The sequence below is a fragment of the Drosophila hydei genome, unplaced genomic scaffold (assembly GCF_003285905.1).
Source record: "Drosophila hydei strain 15085-1641.00,03,60 unplaced genomic scaffold, DhydRS2 tig00008122-arrow-pilon, whole genome shotgun sequence".
NCBI classification, from domain to species: Eukaryota; Metazoa; Arthropoda; class Insecta; order Diptera; family Drosophilidae; genus Drosophila; species Drosophila hydei.
In genome coordinates this window covers 6,377,755-6,396,100 of record NW_022045833.1, presented here as the reverse complement: position 1 = coordinate 6,396,100, position 18,346 = coordinate 6,377,755, and the positions used below count along the sequence as shown (strand labels likewise).

The 18,346-nt window shown below is 39.7% G+C and overlaps 1 protein-coding gene across 1 annotated transcript; it reads left to right on the top strand.

Moving 5' to 3' along the window:
* Positions 1 to 483: 483 nt before the first annotated feature.
* LOC111600906 (hemicentin-2) lies at positions 484 to 17,200 on the top strand (the record flags this gene model as incomplete). Its single annotated transcript, XM_023317262.2, has 8 exons — positions 484 to 679; positions 9,835 to 9,959; positions 11,781 to 11,870; positions 13,923 to 14,090; positions 15,343 to 15,477; positions 16,316 to 16,529; positions 16,947 to 17,058; positions 17,141 to 17,200. Coding segments are annotated over 8 exons (1,059 nt in total), but the record flags the coding sequence as incomplete, so codon positions are not given.
* Positions 17,201 to 18,346: the final 1,146 nt, after the last annotated feature.

The window sequence follows — 18,346 nt, the reverse complement described above, 5'->3', positions numbered from 1 at the left end:
ACAAACAACAAGCAGCAGAAGAAGCAGGAGAGAAGACGAAGGCGACGGAACAGCAGGAGGAGTAGAGCAAAAGCACCGCATTGACAAGCGTCAACAATAGAGAAAAAGTGGTAGAAAAATCAGACAGGAAATAGCAATAGCAGCAGCAGCAGCAGCAGCAGGAGCAAGGGACTGCAGCAGCAACAACAACAACAACAACTAAAAGCAGCAGCATCATTTATCAGCGCATCAGCTGTAGAGCAACAACAACTAGCAACTAGCATATGTGTATTAGTTTGTGGCGCCTTTTGTGCTAGCATTTGCTGAAAGGAAACAGCGCGTTCATTCAAAAAGCCATTAACCCTAATAAGCGTGCTATAACAACAACAACAACAACAACAACAATAACAACAGCAAGTAGAGGGCGCGCTATACGCATGGCATCGATGTGCCATTGTGCAGTGTAGTCTAGGCAACTATTGAAAAGACGCCAGCTAGAGCTAAGCTGCCGCAGCTGTTGCAGCTGCCACAACACAACAAAAAAGAGCGCGCGTGCGAGCGAGAAGACAGAAACTGCCACAAATGTTGCCGCCACGGCTGCTGCGCTTGCGGCTGTTGCGTGTGCCGTTGCATTTAATGGAATTGCGCATTTTGCTGCTCTGCCTGCCCACCTTGCTGCTGGCCACAACGCTGGAAACAGGTAAGTGACACGCCCACCCGCCAAATCTGACTGCCCATTTAATTAATGCAACAGCTAGACGCAACAAAAAAAAAAACACGAGACAGTTAAAAGCGAATTCAGGTTTTAGTGGCCTCGAAACAATTGAATTTAAATGAAATTTTCCTAAGCGCAACGCCTCAGTTTATTTAGCGTATTTACATAAAGCGCTGGGCGCGTTGGCCACGCCCAACGCCCCTCGTGCCGCAGTCGCGCAATTAAATGCTATGCCTAAGCCTAGACGAAACTTTGCCAATTTACGGATTTATTACGGGAGCAAATTTTATTAGGCTGTGAGTGAGTAGGGCCGGCGGGCGAGAGAGCTGGAACAGGTAGGTGGGCTAAGCACCTGGCACCTGCGGCTGAAACTTTTTAGACCAAATATTTTCATTAATGGCCAAGAGCGACTATGAGACAGGGAGAGAGACAAAATAAGTTAAAAATGATAGACGGGTATGAACGATTGAGAAATACTAGTTCTTTTTGAGATATCAAATAAGCATAGAAGGTAATGATAGAGGATAGAGCTAGAAGTAGAGATAGATAGAGATAGAAAATAATCGAGAGAAGATAGAAGATAAAAGATGGAAGATATATGTTAGAAGGTAACAAAAAGTAAACAGAAGATAGAACGCAGAAGACAGAAGATGGAAGATAGAAGATAGAAAATGGGAGATGGAAGATGACAGATGAAAGATGGAAGATGGACGATTCCAGATGAAAGATGGAAAATGGAAGATAGAAGATAGAGGATAGAAGATAGAAGATAGAAGATAGAGGATAGAAGATAGAAGATAGAAGATAGAAGATGAAAGACAGAAGATAGAAGACGAAAGATGGAAGATGAAAGATGGAAAATTAAACAGGAAAAATGGAAGATGGAATAAAGAAGATAGCAGACAAAAAATGGAAACAGAAGATGGAAGGTTAAAGACGGAAGATTGAATATATAAGACAGAAAAAAAAGACAAAATAAAAGACAGAAAATAAAAGATAGATAGATGATAGAAAATTAAAGTCAGATAAAGGAAGAGCTCAAAAGCTAACCTCAATACACATATATATAATTAGGTTTTGTTGAATCTGTAGACTGGATTCACAGTAACTAATTTGTCATACTTTCTGGCTCTGGCTCTAAAGCGACTGAGTATGCGCTATATGGGCGCAAGTATATATGCTATATATTTCTAACAAAAGTCTTACAGACAAGTCTACTGCTTAAGTAAAACTTTAGTAACTGACGAGTTGCCACGCCTTAACGATTTGCCAGTCCAACTATTTGAACACTCTAAAAATTAAGTTTAACCAAGTGTACGACACTTCAAGTCTCTAGCTTGCTTTGTTACAGACAGGCGAAAAACCAATATGCTCTCCTTTTACTCTGTGAACGGGCATTGAAATGAAGTAGTACTTGCGCTGGTTAAATGTTTGTCATTCAATTTGAAATGGGCGTGTGGCCTAGAGCTCAAGTGTAGCACAGTTTTTAGCTAAAAACTTTTTTTTGAGAGAACCAAGAGGGGGCGAGAGCCAGGTGAGCGAGTGAGTGCAGGTAAACACATTTTAAAGTCAGCCTCGTCGGCAATTGCTTGGCAAACAATTATTAATTTTTCATCAAGCGCGCAGTGCTTGGCCCGCGGCACATTTTTGACCTTTTGGCTAATTTGGTTTAAATGGATGCGAGAGCTGTGCTAAGAGCACGGCATGCCTTAGCGCCTGCTACTTATGGAGGAGTGTGTGAGAGTCTCTGTCCCTGTGTGTGTGTGTGGCATCACGTATACGCATCGTTAGCCCCGCTAAGTTATGGCCAGCACGTAACATTCACAAATAATAAGGATAATGAAAAATACACAGGGGAGAGATTAGCGTTAAGGGCGAATCGCCATTTTTTTTCGGCTGCTGCTGTTGCTGTTGCCCTTGTGGCTTTGGTTTTGACCTAAAAGCTCCCCGAATGCGACCTTTGTTTCTGCTTCTTCTTCTTTTTTTAGCGGCTTCTTTTTGTTGCGGCCAACGCGTTACGCATAAATTATCAAGCGTCGCTAAAAAAGCGGGCAATGGCGACACCTTATCGGCTCGGCGCTCATTACGCCGCCTCTGCCGCTCTAGCAGCGTGGGCGGGGTGGGGGCGTGGCAGCGTCGCGTGACAGCGCAAAAATTGAAAATTTATTGTCACGCCTTGTGGCTTAAGAATCTATGCCAAACAAAAAATGAGAGACAAGTCAAGTTTTGTCTTTTCTTAAATTGACTTTTTAAAGTGCACGAAAAATAAAAAAAAAACATGAAATTGCAAAATGAAACAGAGAGAAAAATGGCAAGTGGCAAATGTGAAATGTGAAATATGCAAATAATTCAAACAGTCCAAGAACTCGCAACTGTCAGTTTTACCAAACGAAAAAGAAAAGCAAAGGAAAAGACACCAAGCAAAGCACGAACCCAACAAAAAGTATTGAAGCCATACAGTGGCCTGCAAAAGTATTTATATATGTATGAATGTGTATATATGTGTACAGTTATGTATATAGATTATGCAGGCATAGCTACAGCTACAGTCAAAAGTATGCAGACAATGAACACTTTTCGCAGTTTGTTGTTTAGAAATCTTTCAATTTCAGCCCAAAGAAGGCAGCGAAGGGGCAGCTGAGAAAGAAAATGATTTTTTTAAATACTTCGATCATTGGCAAAGACGTGAGCACAAATTAATAACATTTAGTGGGTAATACTTTGAAGGCAAGCGAAATGAATATTCCTAAATAAATAGAGGATTTTTGAACATAATATTAAAATTTCCTGCTACTTTTTGAATAGACCTCGTATATGCATGTTTCATGTGAGCTTGTCTAGGACACAAATAATTATCTAAAATTTGGTAATTTTAATTATTTATATAATTTTATTATTTAATTATTTAATAATTTATATAAATTTACAAATTCAATATCAATATGATATATATTATCAATTTGTTTGACAAGTTCTACAAATAATAGAGTAAGAAATATAAATTTACATTTCTAAAGCAAATAAAATGTGATTAAAATAGTTTAATAACTGATGAATATGAATATCTGCTTCAAATCTTTGCTTCATATAAACTAGCATATGTCCATATGAAGCATAGCTAAACTTATATGAAACATATATTTATATAAATCAACATCTTAAGCCGTACTCCATTTTAGCTGCATCGTAGCTCAACGTCTCCTCAACAATCTACATCTTCTGCAGTAAAATAACTTAAAAAAAAATTTCTTTGTGCACATACTTTTGATTATAAGTGTATCATATATTATATATATGTATGTTGGATAATGTATATGCTATCTGCCAGGTTCAGTGAAAAAAACGTTCAGCTTAGCACTTTCGGCTGACAGGCGAGGCAATACCAACAGCCGAAACACACGTGTCAACTCCTGTCTGTGCACACAGAGAAGAAGCTACATCTCTATCTCTCGCCCTTTCCCTCTTTCACTGTCTCTCTTTCACTCTATCTGCTTCTCTGGCATATTTGCCTGCGTCAAGGTCGACCAGAGCCAGTTTCACGCTTCACACTTCACACACACTCAGAAATATTCACAATATTTTCGTTTTCTTTTTCCTTTCCTTTCGCCCTTTTCTGTCTCCCATTCGCTTGTGACGCTCGCGCTCATGTTTCTCAAGTGCAAATGAGTTTTGCCTTCTGCATGCTCCTCTAATGCGCTGTAAAATTTCAGCTATTTTCGCTAAATTTTCTTAGTGGTTTTCATATTAAGCTCGAGGCATTTGTAACGCTAGACGCGCGATCTTTGGCTTACGGGGTTTAGATAAAATGAGAGCTCAGGTTGTGGCAGTGCTGGGGCTGGGACTGGGGCTGGGCGGTGAGTCAACGCAGCATGTGGCAGGCAGTCAGGCAGCCGAAGTTCGAGTGAGGTCGACTGTCAGGCAGCTTAAAAACTGCTAAGCACTTTGGCCACGTTGACTTAAGCAGCTTTCGGGCTTAACTGCTAGCAGACAGCGCCCAACATATTGGCAGCGCATTAAAATATTACGCATACGCACTCTCTGCCACTCTCAAGTGCGGCAGCAACGGATATAAATAATCATTTTGGAAACATGACAAGTGCGCGCCCCGAAAACAGTTCTGTTTCGTGCCAGACAGCCATAGAACGTTAAACGTTCGCAAGATTGACAAGAAGTATTTATTATTAATAATAAACATGCAAGCAGCAGGCAACGCCACTCGCACTTGCTGGCTTCATTATTTATCGCTTTACAGTTTAGCTCCAAGCAATGCGCAAAAGGCAGCGTTGCTTCATGATTTGTGTTGCCCAGCACAAACAGGGAGCGGCAGGCTGGCAGGCACTATGCTTTGATATAGGGTAACTAGCTAGTCGTGCTAGTGAAAGATAATAGAACAACCAAGATCATCTCCCACTTCACTCTCCTAATATAGGGTAACTAGCTAGTCGTGCCTGCAGTACGTAAAGTATAGGCAGTTGCTCTCTCTCTCTCTGTCTTACGTCACTCTCTTGCTATAGTGTAACTAGTCAGTCCTGTCGTCTCTGTCGCTCTCTCTATCTCTCTCTCTCTTCACTTATCTTCACTCTCCTACTACAGGGTGCCTAGCTAGTCGAGCCTGCAGTCCAGCCTGATAGCTGGCAATCTCTCTCCTCTCTCTCTCCCTCTTCACTTTCCTGCTACAGGGTAACTAGCTAGTCGTGTCTGCTACACAGTACCCAGCTAGTCTTGCCTCTCGCTCTATCTCTCTCTTCACTCATCTTCACTCTCCTACAACTGGCCTAGCAGCTAGTCAAGCCTGCACAGTCTCTAGCCTCTCTCTTTCAATCTCTCTCCATCTTCACTCTCTTTCTACAGGGTAACTAGCTAGTCGTGCCAGTCTGCTGCTGGCTCATTCGGCTCTCTGCACTGTCATTTCTATAGCAGAAAGTTTTATTACTGTTGCCCACTTTCAGGCATAATATAATTCACACTCTCGGCCGCTAAGCCGCGGGCAGCTGACATGCGCACGTATCGAGCCAAAAAGCTAAAGGCGGGTGGCCGGCCAGCAGCGAAATACGCGACTTTTAGCCATTTTATTAGCAGTGCGTGTTTTTTTACTATAATAGCGAGTCACACACACTCCTTCTACTCCCTCTCTCTCCCTGTCTCTATGGCACTTGACCTTAGACTCTGCTTGTGGGCTTGAGCGTGCGTTTGGCTTTCTTCTTCTACGTTTTTTGCTGTGCTAAGTCTAAGCATTTACATTCCTCTTAACATACGCAATATATTTTGACTTGTCAGTGCGTATGTGTGCGTATGTCTGTGCCTATGCGTGTGTGTATGCGCTGTCATGCATACAAATGCAAAGATAAAGAATTTATATTTCTTTCAGCTCTACAGCTAATATATACACACACACGCACACGTACATATATAACTGTCATATATAAGTGTTTTTGCTGTTGACCACCAACATCGACCTGACCCGCCATAAAGTGGCTCTGCCTTGCCTCCGCCTCGCCGATTTGTTGTTATTAATGACGCACTTTTTATTGTCTGCAGACTTTTAATGTATTTTATGATATTTATATATATATAGATATATATATTTATTTAAATTTACAGTCAATGCAGCATAGGCATTGAGCGAAGAGCATTCAGATATAGCAAACGGGCATCATTGACTGCTTAATACCTGTTCACACTACAAAAACCAACCCAATTGACATCTATCTGCAGAGGCAATGAAAAGAAAAGCAGCTGCTGCTAGCTTTGATATTAGATATGGTTTATAGCCGAAATGCCACGCCTTTAAGGCAATGTATAGAGTAGGCTAAGAGTAGTCTTCTAGCTGCAAGGCTTGAGTATGATAAGCGAGATATATAGTTTCTCTTGTAGTTGGTCGTAGATATGATTACGGAACTTGGTACAGCTCTAGAGTATGAGCTATAAATCTTAGATAAGACTATGTTGAGCTGCTCTTTATGAATAGGTCTGTTCCATTTATAGTCTTTGCTGATATAAATAAGAGTGTTTATGCTATAAAAGATATGGACTTGGAAGTTTTAATACTCTATAAGAAGAGGAGACACACAAATCTCTAGCTTTACCTCTCAAAACTCAAGTCTCTGGCTTCAAGTCTCCAACCTGCATGCAGACACATGAACCCACAGCAAGCTAATATACTCTTGCATTTCGCACCATGAACCAGTATTCAAATTAAAGAAGAGCAGCATAAACCAAACAAAAAAAAACACACAGTGCCTTGACGTCATTGGCAAAACAGGCGCATAAATTACATGCACACACACACACACACACCGACAAAAGGACAATGCGCATGTACTCAACAAATACGAAAACGAATACAAATTCAATAACAAATACAAGTGCAGGGCATAAGACGCACACACACACAGACACAGACAGAGAGCGAAACAGTGATATGAGTAGAGGATATGGTTATGTGTAGCTGTATGTTTTCAGGACTGCATACGCATGCCTAAAGTATGAACTATAAAAATTTACGAGGCAATAAAAGTGCGAGCTAAGCTACGCTGTGTTTTATGGCTAACAGCAAAAGGCAGACAGTAGGTAAATATGAGCGGAGCTGCAGAAGGACAGAGACGCGCTCTGCGGCGCTCCCTCGATTTCACTCACACAAAAATCCAATTGCAGTGCCGATTTGGCCAAGGCCGAAAGAGTTCATGTGTGTGTGCGCTGCCTGCTTAAAAGTTTGTGCTCTTTTTTTCTTCTTATTTTGCATCGCTGATTGATTGATTGATTTAATACACTTTTCCTTTTACAGCGTTCCAAGCTCTTGAGTTTATATGCGCTCGGGCGGCTCGTCTTCTGCTCGCTGGTCAGTCATATTCCAGCTGCTTGAGCACGCAATCCATTTTGAAGAAGCAGCAAAAGAAAAACTTAAGACTCAGCGTGGCGGAAATTTAATTTGGCCATGGGTCAGCCGCTCACAGCTGGTGGCCGGTTGCCGGGGCAATCAAAGTTTCCTAATTAAAGTAAACATCAAGTTGAGCATTATAGCAGTTAGTTAGTTAGTTGGTTAGCGTTGCACTCTAGCTCGATTCAAATTAGCACAAGGCGTATACTTAATAAATTGCTTACTAATAAGCCAGCGGGCAGCAGTGCGAGTCGAGCACAGTCCAGTTGCTGGGGTCGCCAAACAACTTACATGCTCTGCCTTTTAATTGCCATTAGCTCTTATCGATTCGTAATAACTCTTTTGTATCGAAATTATATTCTTATTAGGGTCAACTTCAGGACATGCATACGCTTATCTTGAAATCTAGCTAGAAAGCCACTTAGGCTAGACGAAAGTACAGTTTCCTTGCTATTTACCTGCACAGGTAAATATTAACTGTGAGTTTACCGTTGTAATGTAATTTACTTATCATTATTAGCGTTTGTTCAATATAAACAAAAGAGAAAAGTGTTTTCTGGTGACGTCTTTCGACCCATAATGGGTCAAGGGACCTCAGGCAGACTTTGTCCCTTTATTTAAAGCAATTTTGTTTGTCCAGACTAATTGGATTAATCGGCATTTGCTTTCAGATTAATCGATTTTGTTTTTGTATATCATAAAAGCGCGCACTAATTACACATTAAGGCGTCTGCAAAAGTTCATCAGCTATTTAACAGCTCGAAAAATTATGCGGGTCATTGAATTCTGATGTTCCATAAAATGAATGAAAACTGAAATTGGCGGTCGTTTCATGGGGTACACGTGAATGTAAAGATATATGAAACGCCTTTCTCTGCGATTTTCATCAATTCAAAATATATGTTTATTTTTCTAATTACCAATTGACTTCTTTTCTAACTCCCTTTAAACACTAATAAAAGATTCGCTTCTGTAAAGCAAAAGCTTAAAACTTGTCATAAAAGAAGTGAATTTTATTTGAACAGATTTTAATCGCTGTATTATTATACGTCTCCCCCACTTAACTTTGGCTAAATAAATTTTTCAAACCTCTTCTCCATGCCATGTATCCTCGTAATAACTGAATGAATTTTTGCTCATCTCTCAGTTTACTCTGATTATGTTTGCAAAGTTAACATATGCAAGAACTGATTTTATTTAAAACGCCTTTCTATGCGATTTTCATGAATTCCAATTAACAGCTGCACGAATTTACTTTAGAAGAAAAGCATTTATGAATGAAACTTAGGTTGAATTTTTTATTGGTATTATTAATTCCAAATATTTATATAATAGAATTTCTGTCTGTGGAGTGAGGCTATATGTTTTTTCATGAAATCAGAAAAAAAAACTACAAGCTGGTAAACGACAAATCACAAATTGAACTTATTAAATTTCTATAAATAGCAGCGCCATTCTATGCAATTTTCATGAACACCTGGCATGCCCTGACTCAGTAAACTTACATTTATAGAGACTATAATAATTCTTTAAATCTTTTCTTATTCTACTCGAGTATGGTTGGCCTATAATTATTTTCTTTCCTATAGTATTTCAAAACTTACTTCCTTCTGTCCACCACAAAATTAGTTATATTGCAATCGCAATAAGCTGCTGCTTAATTCAAAAGAAATTGTTCCAAGGCTGAGAGTGGATTCTTCTTGTGTTAACTCAATAAAATTCCAGCTAATAATCAATTTTTCAACATGGCTTCAAAGTTGATGTAATTACATTTCATATAAGGCAGTTTGCGTGCTCCAAAAATAAACACAAATTAGACAAGGACTATGGGGAGAACAGTTTCTAAGTACGAGCGTGTGTGTCTGTGTGTGTGTGTGCCCTTTCAACAATGGCTCTGTGAGTAGGACGAATCAATAAATGCCATGTAGAGGCAATAATCGTAAATAACACGCTGAGTTTTCGTATGTCAATCAAAAGCTTTATTATTTCAACAGCTCGCAGCTGATTTTGTGCGGCAGGTAAAGCAAGGATAAAGGATATCTTTTAACTAGCAATTGCAGTCAGCAATAAAAGAGAAAAGAACGAAACTTTATAGACAGATGGATTTATATATATATACTGTAGGTCGCATTTGCTGATTGCCAAACAAAAAAATAGAAGTGTAGGCGACGACCGTGTAGTCCTTTAACGCAATTTGCGATTGCACTTTGGACTTGGCTTATTTGCCAGGCTCTTGTCTAACCTTCTCTCTCTCTTCTTTTAGACCAAAAGTCAATACTCACAGATAACGATTGGAAGAAGCTATGGACGCGCAATGGCATAAATGCCGATTCAAAATTGGATAATAATCTCGACTCCAGCGACAGTCCCATGTTCGAGGACAGCGAGGTAAGTAAGAATTGACAAACTGACTCAATACAGCTACAGCACAAGGACGGACGGACAGTCGATGAAGTGCAACGAAGTGTGTCTACGAAATTGAATTGAATACAAAGCAGAGTGTGCTCGATGCCTTGTAGTCCAAATAGCTATCAGCCTGATCAATATGCTAATGTGAACCAACGAAGGACATGCAAATAGAGTTTAAAAGCGTGGCCAATGCTAATTACTATACAACATGAAGACGCGTCAGCTCTAATTAATCTTTTACTGCTTATTTATATTACACTCGTGCGCGTCTTTAACTATCTAATCAGGCAAAGAGGCCACGCCGTAAATTGGTCAAACTATGTTAATATATATATATATATATGTACATAGATATATATATATATATACATGTGAATATGTATGTCTATCTCTAGCTATACACGTGTATACAGGGTGAGGCAATTGAACTGTTAATATTACAAGGCAACTTGCTCTATGAATATTGACTTAACCTCATAGAAATCTAGAAACAAGCTTAAAAGAATTCTTTTATACATATTTTATATATATATTATTATATCTTATCTTATGACAACTCTATCAGCTATATATGCTTGTCAGTTATATCTGATCTGCAAAATACTCTTCTAAGGCCCAATAAAGCTTTACTTCTGCAGAATCTCTGCCAGTTCCTAGTAGGCTGTTGGCTTGTCTCAGTTGATTTCTTGTCTTTAAAAGTTCCATTGTCAAACTTTTTGGTTCTCAAAGATCTTCAGTCAAACTCTTTCTAGATTCAAAATCTCTTGTTAAATCTTAGGCTATTCAGGAGCTCTCCTGTTTGAGTGACTGTCCAAGTTCTGCTGTCAAACAATCTGGCTATACAAGAGCGCCTGTAAAAGTTTATGAGGATGCACTGTCAAGCTCTTTGGCTCTCAAAGATACCCTCTCAACATCTTTGGCTGTTGAAGATCTGCTGTCAAGTTCCTTGACTATTCAAAATCTCCAGTCAAAATCTGTGTCTATCTCAGTTCTCCTGTCAAAGTGTTGTAACTATCCAAGATCACCTGTTAGAGGCTTTGATCGTTTAAACTCTGAGGCTCCTAAAGATCTCCAGTCACAATATTTGGGTATACAAAATCTTAACAGTTGTTCAACAAACTGGGCAACTTTGCTTGATTTCAAGTTCACGAAAAAAGGAAAGGTAATAAAATCAAATTAACTGTTAAAACAGCGCAAATCTGTAATTGCTGTCTAGCTAGTTGAATTTTTGTTCTTTTTGAAGTAAATTCCTTTTTTGTCTTACCACAAGACGTGACAGTCGTAAAAATAAAACTTGACTCACGCAGCCTGTGAATGCAGCTTAAAAATTTATAGCAGTCTACGTTTGGTAACAGCTCAATCAGCCTCACCCTGTATATGTCTAGCTTTTCTAATTCTGCTGACTAATTGTGGAAGCGGGCAACATTTGTGGGTTTTTTAAGCTTAAATACCCTACCTAATACTATAAACGGGTATAATGTACCTGGCCAAGGGTATGTAACAGTATGGCAGAGGCAGGCGCAGATATTTCTAAGCTAAAAACCCTAAAGGCACAGTTCAGTCAGCCTAGAAGGTGATCAACCCAACTTGCAGTCGTGCATACCCGACTAGCACACTTCTACTTGAATTTTATAGCATTCTTCTGCTTGCCTTTTACCTTTTCTTTCGCAGGTAACACATGAAAAATGAACTTTTAACTTTTTGTCTTGTATTTTTCTCCTCTTTCCCACTACCTACCGCACTCCCTCCTTCCACCGCTTTCCTTTCTCCTTTTCTGCGTCTCTTTTCTTTCACCCACAGCTGATGGCGCATAACACAACCGTCCAACTGGGGGGCACCGCCTTTCTTGTCTGCAAAGTAACCGGCGTGGATCGTGTGGGTGTCAATTGGGTTTGTTTAGCTTTTTTCTTGTGTATCTAATTGTGCGACGCCTCCTGGACGCGTTTTACCCTTTATACTTTAAGCGCAGCCCTAATGTCAATTTGAACTTAAGTTTCGCTTGCATTTTGTTAGTGCATATTTTATATTGCAATTTTCCGTTTTTAATTATATAGCATTTAGCATCAGCTTTCTCTTTGTTTGTATATGGGAATTTGGCTGGGTCGTCGCGGCATCGGGACACGCAAATGTCCAATTTGTTTTGGCAGTCGAGCACGAAATATACTAAATACGAATGCTTAATTTGCAGCTGAAAGCTAGAAAACGTTTGCCATGACATTGTGTACAGTTTGTTTGGCATTCAACGTTTGCTAACAAGCAATTAAATGCTCCCCCGAAAAAAAAATGAACACAAAATGCGGCACGCAATGGAACGCAACAGCCATAGACACGGACATGGACACAGAGCCCATAATTGAGCTAAAGCATGTGACAAAATATCAATTAATCAGAGTCCGCAGAATGCCTTTTGAAAGAGCTGCAGAATATTTTTAGAAATTTATGGCTAAATGCAACAATTATCTGAATATTTATAAGAATTTAGCAAGTTGTGATATGGAGCAGAGTATGAGGTCTTCCCGTGGGGTGGAGACTGATTCTTTAGTTGACAACTTACCTCAGTCATCCTCAGCTGCTTTGACTGTCAGCTACATGCGCCTGGGGATTGAGAGTAGCACTTAACATCTATCTTTCGGTAGAATTCTGTAAAGAAACAAGGCTTAACTTGAGATATATTTTTAGAGGCAGTCAACTTGGAGCGGGAAGAGAGAGGAAAGAGCACGAAGAAGGGCGGAGAAGAGAGGGAGGGAGGGAGGGAGGGAGGGAGGAGGACGAGGAGTGAGGAGGGAGGAGGGAGTAGGGAGGAGGGAGGAGGAGGAGGGAGGAGGGAGGAGGAGGAGGGAGGATGGAGGAGGGAGGAGGAGGAGGAGGAGGGAGGAGGGAGGAGGGAGGAGGGAGGAGGGAGGAGGGAGGAGGGAGGAGGAGGAGGGAGGAGGGAGTGAGGGAGGAGGGAGGAGGAGGAGGGAGGAGGGAGGAGGGAGGAGGGAGGAGGGAGGAGGGAGGAGGGAGGAGGAGGAGGAGGAGGGAGGAGGGAGGAGGGAGGAGGAGGAGGAGGAGGGAGGAGGAGGAGGGGAGGGAGAGGGAGGAGGGAGGAGGGAGGGAGGAGGGAGGAGAGGAGGGAGGAGGGAGGAGGGAGGAGGGAGGAGGGAGGAGGGAGGAGGGAGGAGGGAGGAGGGAGGAGGGAGGAGGAGGAGGGAGGAGGGAGGAGGGAGGAGGGAGGAGGGAGGAGGGAGGAGGGAGGAGGAGGAGGGAGGAGGGAGGAGGGAGGAGGGAGGAGGGAGGAGGGAGGAGGGAGGAGGGAGGAGGGAGGAGGGAGGAGGGAGGAGGGAGGAGGGAGGAGGAGAGGAGGAGGAGGGGGATTATTAGGATTTATTATTTTATTCTTTCTTTTTTTCTTCTTCTTATTTTATGTCTTTCTTTTTCTTCTTGATTCTTATCTCTTTCTTATTTTCTTCTTTATTCTTTATTCTTTATCTTCTTATTTATTTTTATTCTTTCTTTTTCTTATTTTTCTTTTTCTTTTTCTTATTCTTTCTTTTTATTATTTTCTTTTTTTATTTTTATTTATTATTTATTATTTATTATTTATTAATTATTATTATTATTTATAAATATATATTCATTTTGCATATTTTTAAATTTTAATTTAAACCTATTTATGTAAGGAAATAAAAATCTCTTGTTAGGTTTGCACTGATCCAAAGGCACACACATGTGTATATATATCTTCATCTCTACAGTTTTAAGTGCTTTTCATAATCAAACTTGCATGTATTTGTGGCACTAATTGCATGCGCTTGTATCGTGAGTGAATTTTCAATTTTCTGTTGCCTACTTTCGAGCGCGCTGGCGCAATTAACATAGACAATAATATGTGTGATTGTGACCGAGTTCTTTATTATATTTGGCATATAATATTCTCATATTTTGTTGTTGGCAAAACAGAATCAAATATCTTGGATACGACGCCGGGACTGGCACATATTATCCTCGGGCGCCCAGCTCTACACAAATGATGAACGTTTCGCGATACTCCACTCGCCCGGCTCCAACATGTGGACGCTGCAGATAAAGTTTGTACAGCGACGGGATCACGGCATGTACGAGTGCCAGGTGAGTGAGAAAGAGAATGCATTGCATTGCAATTGCATATATTTTGTGCATGCAATGCAGTTGAAATGAACTAAAGTGCATTTGCATATGCTCCATTTCGGCGTTTGGACCCAGACAGCCAGGCGTATACGCAATATTGAGGTTTTTGGGGTTTCAGTCCCCATCCCCACCAACCTATAAACATTTCTCCCATTTTTTTTTTGCCTTTGGTTTTTACGTTGATTTCGACGGCGCATGATTTAATTGTAATATGCAAATGACGTTTCGATCCAAGACAACCTGCTGCATGTACGCATGTACGTACATGTGACGTTGACAGGGCACAGCCGAAACCATGTGGCTGTCACGCGCAGGCAGACGCTGCGGCTGCCAGATAAACTGGACATTGACATATTTAGCCAGCGAGTGAAACGCAAACCGGAATGTGTGCAAAGTAATGCAAAAAGTAAGCCAGTCAGCCAGCCAGCCAGCCATACAAAAGCCCGAAAGTCAAGCGGATATGGTCAGAGGCGTGTCTTGGCTACAGATAGTGGAGTCGAGTCGAGTCGAGTCGAGAGACTGAACTAAGCGAATGGCAACAAAGTTTGGGCAATGCCTGAAATGGACACTTGACAGTAACTCTGTTTGTGCAGCAGCCGCACAAGTGCTGCGCCGAGACTTACAGCTAAGTAGAGACTACAACTAGAGAGATAGAGTGTGAGAGAGAAGCAGATAGATTTCGTTGGGGCAGCTTCAAAAAAGGAAAAAGCGTAGCTTCAATTTCAAAAATTGTTTGCATGCAATTTCAATATAAGAACCAGGCTAGGAGAAGGTCCGCATGTCTGTCTGTCAGTTGGTGCTGCCTCCCGACGAGCACTGCATGCAAATATGCCGAAATGATTATTTTTCCTTTTGCATAGCAGCTCGTCCATCTGCCCTCTGGTTACTTTTGTTCGTATGTAGCTGCACTCCACCACTTGGTACATATATATATAGAAAATGGTTCGTTTTTGTTTCATTTTGCGTGCCAAATTGAAATTGTTTGATTTGCATTTCAATGAGTGCAACATTTCTTTGCAGTCAAAACGTTTCACTGCACCAAAGCCAGATAGACAGACAGCGAGATAGAGAGCCTGTTAGATGCAGAGATGCATTAACATTTGAGTTGATTACGACAAATGCTTAAGCATCGAACATGCGTATCGAACAATTGCCCAAGCATGTACTCAACTGGCATTTACCATTATTTACTTGACTCTGTCTTTGGCTATAGGTATCCACACCCACTGGCATCATATCGCACTTTGTGAATCTTCAAGTGGTTGTGCCCGAGGCGTTTATACTAGGCTCTGGTGAACTGCATGTTGATATGGGCTCAACAATCAATTTGGTCTGCATTATCGAGAAGGTGAGTAAGAAAATACTAAATATAATAAGGAAAATACTAATTTGAGTCAATAATATTAATGCTTGAAAAAGTGAAGGTGCTCTGTATAGAAGCATATGAGAAGATGAAAAGACTTTGCAAATTAAGTCTATCGATAACTTGACTTTTATATCGATAACTAGAAATACAAGCAAACAGGGCAACTGTACTCTAAAGTCTTTATAATCAATTCCAATTATGTATAATCCGTTAGTTCAAAATGTTACAAATAATAAATTCTTATTGATAATCGATAATAATCGAAATTATTTCTACCATAATTTACGGCTTCAATTAAATTTTAGTCAAAGTGTAATCTTTTTGTTTGAATATCGATCGTTTTCGTATCACACACGTCGTATACGTGATATAATGCCTGTGCGTATACTTAATATGCCCAGGCCATGCAATACGCTTGACTTCTGACTACTTATAAAAGCTGATATATATTCAAATAAGCTAGTATTCCTATAATTTTTGTCATACTAAAGAAATATATAAACAGTTTGACTTTTGCTTCAATAATTTTGCTTGGAAATGGAATGGCATTGATAATTATCTATAATTTCATTACAGCATATTCGACGTATGCCTTATTTAGATATTAATTACAGGATCTTAATGCGGAATATAAAGCAAACCGATCGATTACTTAGTATTTCATACCAATAATGATCGATAGACCTAAACAGAAAAGCATTTCAGTCAAATTAACAATCAATTAATTATTTGAATACTTTTACATATACTCAATGCATTCTCTTCTTCTTTCTTCCTATCTCCCCTCTCTTCTTCTCCCTCGCTTCCTTCGCTTCCACAGAGTCCCACACCACCGCAGTACGTGTACTGGCAAAAAAATGATCGTCTCATCAACTACTATGACTCGAGGCGAGACATATCCATTGAAACGACACCGGGTCCACGTACACAGAGTCGCCTCATTATACGCGAGCCCCAAATCACCGATTCTGGCAACTACACCTGCTCTGCCAGCAACACCGAGCCAGCTAGCATTTATGTCTTTGTATCAAAAGGTGAGCGAAATCATGAAATCTGAGTGGGGATTTAGCAGCTGTTGCAGCTGCCGCTGTTGTTGCTAATGCAGCTCAGCTCGTGGCAGCTGTTTAGCGTGCAAATTGTTAAAGAGGGCGTGGGGCAGGGCTGCTGGCGTTGGTGTTTTTAGTTGTTGCACGTAACAGTTGCATGCAATTTGCATGACTGCCTCGCGGCCAAATTGAATTTCTTGTGATTTTAGCATTTAAATAGCCATCGCGAGCGATAAGAAGTGTAAATGAAAATATGCAAATGCCAGCAGCGCGCGTCGCCTGCAGCTTATTAAAATGTTAATGAAAATGCAGAGTATCTGTCGCCAGCTATTGCCATCTACAACAACAACAACAAAACTGCAAATCTAATTCAAATTTATATTTCTCCCATTCACTCTCCCTTAGGCGACAATATGGCTGCCATATCGAGGCGCAAAACTTCCTCGGCCGATCGCATTACGCACATATTTAGGTCAATGCTGGCGCCCTGTCTGCTGCTAAACACGGTTGTCGTTAGGTAAGTACGCCAAGAACACAGCTATAAGAAGCAACTCAACTCAAATTGTTTTCTTTTTTGTCTACTTAATTTCCTGCTGCAGACGCATTTTCTTAACCTAAGCAACTTAAAATACAAAATACAAAATTGCAGCGCAAAAAGCAAAAAAAAAAACAAAATTAAAATATATATATATATATATATATATATATATATATATATATATATATAATATATATATAGTAAAAAATCCTATTTAAGCTATTTCAGTGTTAGAATTTAACAACAAAGAAACAAACAAGTATATATAAATACAAAAAATAAACAAAAGTCTACAAAAATCTAGCATAAAACCTAAGCTAAGTTCCATTTACAGAAAGAAGGAAACAAAAACTGTGTAAAAATCATGTTAAAAATCTGTCTCTGTCTCAGTCTCTGCTAGGCATTTACAACTTAAGTTAAATTAACAACAAAAATCATTTTTCGTCTTAATTGTGTACAGTATGTTTAACCAGTTTGATTAGGCACCAATTTTATATATATATATATATATATATAAATATATATATATAAATATCTATGTCTGTGCGTCATGTAAAATGCATTAGTTAAAGTAATTGTTAAAGTTTCAAAACAAATTGAGTTTAGTTTTTACACTTTTATTGAACTTTAGTTGGCCAAAAGCAATTGCAATTGGCTAATTGCAATTTAATTTGAGCTTTTTATGGCATACTCTGAACACAGGAAATGCATAAGACCGGGTATATTTTGGGCGGACTATATAGCTGGTATATAAACTCTCCATATGAGAGAGACATGCTCAGTAGACTTGCGTCTGCTGCTCTGCTTGTGCGTCCTTCCATTTGTCTGTATGTCTGCAAAAAGGTCTCGAAGATCTTGAAAACTACATAAGCTAACGACTTGAAATTTGATATATATAAACATATATAACAGCAGAATGCCTCAATTGTCTCAAATAGCAACTCCAACTAGTGTTCATGGTATTTTCTAGTCGAACAAGCTCGACTCGTGCACTCTAAGTTCGATTTTCTCTGGTCTTCAGCAGTTGTAAACAGCATGGATCACACTTTTAGATTTCTATACATAAATATATATCTATGCAAAATACATATTGATATATAGAAAACCATTTTGCATAAGTAGCCAATTTCAGTCCATAAAAAATATATATAAAAAACCAAACCAAAAAAAAAGACAGACATACCAAAGCGTTATTATTATTACTGTTACTAATTACTAAATGAAAACCCGAAGGCATAGAAATTAATAAAATAAACAACATAAATAT